Below are 7050 nucleotides of genomic sequence, written 5' to 3'. Positions count from 1 at the left end.
GACAATCTTAGAACGTTGGCTGATCTAAGATTCTCGCTGGTGATTTCGTAACCGATCATCCTGCAGTGTGTGGTGTGTTACGGTAGATCGTCGGTCGTGGCCGCTCCGATCTAAATCAGAGGTTTTCCCCGACTGGTAGCTTAACGCTGAATATGATAGGTAGCCAATCAGAAAGCCCGGATTCTCCTCCTGCTTTCTGAGGGGAAATTACGGAGGGGAATCCCAAACAGCTGACACGGCGCAACCCGAAGTCCAGCGGACATTGGTGATGATATGTGGAAACAACATTAATATTTATTCAACATTTCGTGCAAAGAATATAGAAATGACAAGGGAAGGAGTTGGAGCCAAATTGCTACCGCAGTTGATAAACCCAGTAATTTTCAGCTGTTCTTCGTTAACGTGACATAAATAGGTTATAATGATTTACATTCAGTCAGGACTTTACGCTGACTCTAGCCACATGCATCACAGGTAGATTCTAGTAAAGCATTGATTAATGCCTGGTTTTAAAATTAGTTAGCTGGACTTGTAGCCATTATTTTGTGCCCATGTGGTTGGACACCACACGGCACGACGAACCCAATTGAACCGGTATACCTAGGATTTCTGTCGGCTAATGTGTGGTCTCTCAGGTTTTGAAAATGGGCCGACAGTCAGCCAACAACTCGTGTAGTGTGAGCTGGACATTACACTAAGGAAATGAGGAAGGGAGGGTCAATGGAGAGCACCGGAGCTGAGCCTTTTTTCATTCAGTGTCATCAAGAAAAAGAAAAAAGGCAGGAAGAGACGATAAAGCCAATAATTAAAACGAGGTCGATAGGTTTAATTTATCGTGCGATTAATTGATTAATTGATTTATCATTTATCGCGACAGGCCTAAACAAACGTCTTATATGTACTTATATCCCAATGTTGTTATAGAGATTAGATGTCTAAATAAGGCTTTGGTCAGGCACTTATATAAGTGCACCCTAACCACCCTACAGTAGTACAGAACCAATGTTCTTGAAGGAGATATGTTATTTGAATTTTTGGATTTTATGAATGTGCATTGGGGGTGATTGTAAATTACTACAGTTTTGACATGTAATTTTCATTTGTTACACAGATGAAAGGAATCAGAAACCTGGCTCAGTATACTATGATAAGGATTCCAATACTCTGTCTGTCTGTTGTAAGGTATGTTTAAATTTACTGTACTCCTACTGCTTTACTTGTTGTATAACTATCCTTAAATCACATCTTGAGAATGGGTTCTGTGAATTATGAATCTTCTTATATTCATATTGTAGCAGACCCCCCAAAATTAAAGATTGCGGCTTTACTGATGAACAGCCAGGATTTATTGGAATTAAACCATGAGTTTCACCATAAGAGCTGCATGCACAAACACACAAAAAAGTGTAAGCTACAAACCACGTTTGAAAACTAAAAATAACGTTCACCACTAGAGATATCAAGTGATTCAAAAACTATACCTAATTTGATTACAGTAAAGCAAATTCACAATTCCAACCAATCAATATTAGAAATATCCTTATTTACAAAATAAACATACCATGTGCCTCTATCAAGGGGGCTGCTAATAAGATACATTTTTATAACACTGTTGTAACTTGTCTTCCAAGCTCTCTCATCAAAATAAAAGCATCAAATCATATACTACACAAAACAAAACGAAATAAAGGCAACAAGCGCCAAAAGGGAATATAACAAATAAGGAGGTTAACCTGGGGTTACTAAAAATCCAGAAAAAAGGGAACAACAAAGTTTAAACAGACTTGAATGTTGATTAATTTACTTAGATAAACATTTGCTAACCTTTTTTGTTTGTTTGGGGTAGAATAGTTTGTTATACTTAAGTTAGAATAAATGCGACAAAAAGTTTCTTTTTTTGACTTAGATTGTTTAATACAATGTGGCAGCTTAAATATTAGTAATCTTAGTGTTCCTAATACCGTCTGAGCAAGTTTGGCATTGTTGTTTTCAGTATGATTTTTTTTCCTGTCCTTTGCAGTCACGAAGGATTTCTGTTCTCTGTGGGTGAAAATCTTCACTTTTTTGTTAAGGCTTGCTTCATTCTATATAGATACAAAAGTAACGATTCCTGAAATGAGTTGAGTACCTCGATTATAAAACACCTTGAGGCAAATTATCTGCCTTGAAGTTTTTTCATTTATATTTTAATATTTAGCGTAAAATGTAAATGAACAGCATGTTCCAGCCGGGTGATTATTTATGTTGTGCAAAGCTTTCACTTCTGCCTATGAGTTGTTGACGATTTCTAGCAGCAATAATGTTCAATTTTCAAATTTTGTCTGGGGGAATTTCATTGATTGATGATAATGTCCAGGTTTGTATTGTTTTTCTGGGTACCAATAGACATCGTTAAAATAACTGATGCGATGCATGAAATACACCAGCCTCTTCTCCTAGTGCTGCTGCCTGGTGACTGGTTCGGAACTAATGCCGGTGAAGTGCGCAGCGGGTGTATGCATTCGGGTGGAGTGGATAGACAGAACACAGCGGGCTGCTGTAGCTGATGCTAAGCTTAAGTCTAGTTTTATGAACGAACCGGAAAATAAATTTACTATCTTTCTGTTCGCAACAAATGGGTGATGCAGCGCACCATGGCGGTACATATCTGGCAGATGTGTTTCTCTGTGTGGATGCCAAATACAGTCACTAACATGGACACAAAAGCTATAAATGGCTGGGCAAAATGAGAGTTCATCTATTAAATTGACTGAAGATGAACATCCAAACTAAAAGCTGTATAGCATAATTTTTTTTAGAAGAGTATTTAAAGTCTGCTGCTTTATTATTAAATTGAATATAAATTGAGATGGGAATTTTGCATAATTTTTGTCCAGGTTAACTTAAAAAGTGAGCTATTATTGTTAATTTTCTAAACTACAGAAAAGTAATTAAGGGTGCACAAATATGAAAAAATGGGCAGATGTTGATATCTGACATTAATCCTGCTGTTATGGCAGTATTTACCAATATTTTATTTCCTCACATTTTTTATTTGATTACACGATTACAGAATAATCAAAAGATTACTTGATTACTAAAGTAATCGTTGACAACAGCCCTAACTGTCACTTCCTGTTTAGTGGTGAAAGTTTGGTGAGGATTTACTGTAGGCTTAGGATCACATAATGTTTGGTTATCAGTACGGGTGCACCGATTGCAGTTTTTTGCCGATTACTGATCTTTTAAAAAGCTTAATCTGCCAATTCCAATTTTAGCCGATACCAATTTCTTTTGTCTGAAATGTTGCTCAATATAGCAAGAAAGTTGTTAAGTTGGCAACAGTGGGGTCACTATTGTTAATTGTAAACTTGCAGACATGACTTGGTGGCCTGGTCTGTCAGTCAAACCTTTCTCACCAGAGACTAAAAGATGATAGAGGTTGATTCTTAGACCTTGGCCAAGCTAGATAAGATCTGTGGATAAGATTGGTTTCATATGTAAAAATCAGCTGATCTCCTAAAATTAAGAAAATCGGCACTGATAAATCGGCTGACCGATAAATTGGTGCACCCCTAGTTATCAGTGCTTAATGGATATGTTTTTAATCTTACATTATATACAGCGACAAGCAGGACGAGGGACCTAATAATTTGTAGCATTTTGTCTGAATGGGCAGGACTTTAGTGATGTCATAAATGTATCACCAATATCTACTGCTCCCTAATGCACACTGCTCCCTAATGTCACACTAAAAATTCGGAAGCAGATTGGATTATGTATCATGGAGATATAGCTGTATCTTCATGATACAGTTGAAAAAAACCTTCATGTTTTATGGGGAATTGTCAGATTTGATGCTTGGCTATGCCCAGGACAATAATTTTGATAACTATTGACCTTCAATGCCTCAAGACTGTGTTGAGTGATTGTGAAGCCTGCATCTCAAAAGTTGTAGGAGTTTGTTCAGATACATGTGTAAAAGACACAAATTGGTGGCTTTGATCTAAAACATCTGACTACCTGTTTGGTTTGGATCATGGCTCAAAGAGACTTTTTTGTAGGTATTCTCAAGATACACACGTGCACCGAATTTCATGATTGCCAATCAAAGCTTGGTTCAGGGCTGATTTCTTTTAAAAAAGATTTCTAGGCATTCTGTGGACGAATTAGGCCACCAGGTTGGACTGCCTTCCTGTTGAGGGATGGACTAAACTTTTCCTGATCCTCCTGCAGAGAAATCTGGTTCATCTGCAGAGAAATCTGCGCGAGTTCATCAGTCAGTTGGATCTGTCTGATGCAAACCGATCAGTTGAACTCTGCGAGTTTTTTATCCTGTGTTCTCATCAAACACCTCACGTGCGCTTTTAGGAAGATTTTTTTTTGCATGGTTTTGCTTCCCCGAAACGTTACGTCCGCAGGAGGGTAATGTCTTCCAGGTCCATTTGTTAAAACCGCAGGGGCCGCGTCCGCATTGGTTGTGCAGCGGACTGTGCATGTCACAGTCTAATTAACTTCTCCACCTTTATTTATTTCCTCAACATAAACTGTCAACTCCTCTGTTTAATCCAGTGTTTCTCAACCTTTTTCAGCTCAGCGCCCCCTTATCTATTATCCAGGTCTCTTACTGCCCCCATCAAAGAATTTGTAGGCTACTTTGCACTGAATATTATTTTATTATTAATACTACTATCACTGTTGTTGATTTTTTTATTTTTATGCATGTTTTTGGAATTATAGTCAAAAATAATTTCTCAATGATAGTGATCCCTAGAGGGGCGTGGTTGGGAGGAACTGCCCCCCCGATCTGAACTCGAGTGGTGTTCTATTGTTGGACTTCTGTGCTCGTCACGGATTGTTCATAACGAACACCATGTTCAGGCATAAGGGTGTCCATATGTGCACTTGGCACCAAGACACCCTAGGCCGCAGTTCGATGATTGATTTTGTCATCGTTTCATTGGATCTGCGGCCGTATGTCTTGGACACTCGGGTGAAGAGAGGTGCGGAGCTGTCCACTGACCACTACCTGGTGGTGAGTTGGCTCCGGTGGTGGGGGAAGAAGCCGGTCAGACCTGGCAGGCCCAAACATGTAGTGAAGGTCTGCTGGACACCTTCGGTGAGGGATGCTGTCAAGCTGAAGAAGGATCCTATCGGGTCTTTTTGGCCTGTGGGACTCCAGAAGCAGCTGATGGGTACTGGCAGGCGAAGTGGCATGCAGCTCGGGTGGTCGCTGAGGCAAAAACCTGGGCTTGGGAGGAGTTTGGAGAGGCCATGGAGAAAGACTTCCGCACGGCTTCGAGGCGATTCTGGTCCACCATCCAGCGTCTTGGAAGGGGGAAGCAGTGNCAGAGAAAATAAAGGAAGGACAGAAAAAAAAGCCAAGATAAAGGTTTTTCAATCTGGATAAACTCAGACGCAGAAAAGATAATTAAAGAATTTAATGACAAAATGAATAACAATTCTTTAGAAATGAATAACAGTTCTTTGGCGCTCGGGCCCCGGCAGAAGATTTGAGCGGTGATGCTGTGAACTCTGGTGAACATCCCCAACGTTGATTAGGGATGCTCTCCCCCCAAAAAGGGGGCCGAGGCCCTGAGGTGAGAGAAGGGAATAGCGAGACCATAGACCTGTGAGTTGACTTGAGACAGGAGGAGAGTTCGCGAGGGAAGAAAAGGCATAGGAAACAAGAGGTCAGCCGATAGGGAAGCTGTTCACGAGAAAAAGTGAGGCACCGATAGAAGAAATCGATTTAGGGTGACAGATGACACATGGAAACTTAGCTGGAGGAAGAAGGTCAGCAGTGATACAGCATAACCACATGATGCCAGGCTGGTGAATAGGGCCAGCTGAGGAATACGCAGCTAGGATGAGACAGGGCGGGAGGATGCAGGATGGCTTGGTGGTTATTGTGATGGTGGAGCCAGGATGATGAACATGATCGGCTTAGGGGCTACAGGGATGGCACGGAGCCGGGCAGGTGAATGGAGGCCACCAGAAGGGATACTGGATGGTGTGGGGCCAGGCAGGAGGAGAGGATGAGCAGTAGGGACACAGAATAGCCTAGAGAAAGGCTGTAGGATAGATGCAGGCTGGAGAGGAGCCTCGCCAGATAGAAAGAGAGAACAGCTGGGACATGGGCCAGGTGAGGGAATACTGGGGAGGCGCGGAGCCGGGCAGGTGAATGAGGGCCAGCCATGGTGATACTGTGGCAGCGCAGAGCCGGCCTGAAGGGTACGGGTCAGCTTGTGGGGACGCAGAATAGCCTGGAGAAAGGCTGAAGGACAGGTGTGGGCTGGAGAGGAGCCTCGCTGGATAGACAGAGAACAGCTGGGACATGGGCCAGCTGAGGGGATACTGGGGTGGCACTGAGCCAGGCAGGAGGATACGGGTCAGCTACAGGGCTGCTTTGATTGAGGGGCTGAGAGGAGCTTAACGGAGAGAGGCGGGACTCTTGGAGTGAAACCTGCAACAGTGGCATGAGAGGACACAGGGACAGGGTATGCGTGACAGAAACGAGGTAAATATGAATGTGCTGGGTCGGGAGACCAACCACCACCAGCGAATTGCGCAGTGCTTACCTAAGCACTGAGAGAGCGTTGAGCTGAAAGGACGGCTGAGAGGTCTGGGCGAATATAGGATGAGAAAGCTGTAGATGACCATCTGCCGAGCTGCTGGAGAGATGATGTGGGTATGCCCTGGGCCGCTGCGGATGTGGCTGCTCCTATTCTGAAGGAGTGGCCTGAAAATTGACTAGGAGGGAGGTTGCATGCAGCTAGAAGAAGTCTCAGATGTTTGAGAAACCATGCAGCGGACATGATCTAGCCTTCTGGGGTTAAGAAAAGAGGTTCAGGGGGGCTGCGCAGTTGATGTCTCAAAAGTGCAAACTTAAACATGGCCCGGAAGGGGCAGAGCCGACCATTCGTGCGAGCCACGATGATGGTACAGGCGCCTTTAGATTTAGAATGCTTAAGGGATAAACTGTAGAAGTCTGGGTGAAAACTAAGATCGGAAACGGCTAGGTCTCTAGAAGAAATAAAAGTGTTGTTCGGGGACGTGAATTCTCCCAAA

General features: G+C 42.8%; 1 protein-coding gene and 1 long non-coding RNA gene across 2 annotated transcripts in view; one reads left to right on the top strand and one right to left on the bottom strand.

The window, feature by feature from the left end:
* The window catches only part of LOC107834439 (uncharacterized), a 9256-nt gene extending 8157 nt beyond the window's left edge, over positions 1-1099 (bottom strand). The window contains exon 1 of the long non-coding RNA XR_001660238.1: positions 1088-1099. This is a non-coding gene — a long non-coding RNA (uncharacterized LOC107834439). The remainder of the gene's footprint in view (positions 1-1087) is intronic.
* Positions 1-7050, top strand: part of mtfmt (mitochondrial methionyl-tRNA formyltransferase) — a 26089-nt gene that overhangs the window by 12668 nt on the left and 6371 nt on the right. Inside the window, exon 8 of the mRNA XM_016665816.1 lies at positions 1112-1182. Coding sequence (XP_016521302.1) covers positions 1112-1182 — 71 coding nt within the window. The remainder of the gene's footprint in view (positions 1-1111; positions 1183-7050) is intronic.

The sequence above is a fragment of the Poecilia formosa genome, unplaced genomic scaffold (assembly GCF_000485575.1).
Source record: "Poecilia formosa unplaced genomic scaffold, Poecilia_formosa-5.1.2 Scaffold624, whole genome shotgun sequence".
Lineage (NCBI taxonomy): Eukaryota > Metazoa > Chordata > Actinopteri > Cyprinodontiformes > Poeciliidae > Poecilia > Poecilia formosa.
The sequence above is the reverse complement of the archived record's forward strand: the minus strand, read 5'-3'. Positions and strand labels throughout refer to the sequence as shown.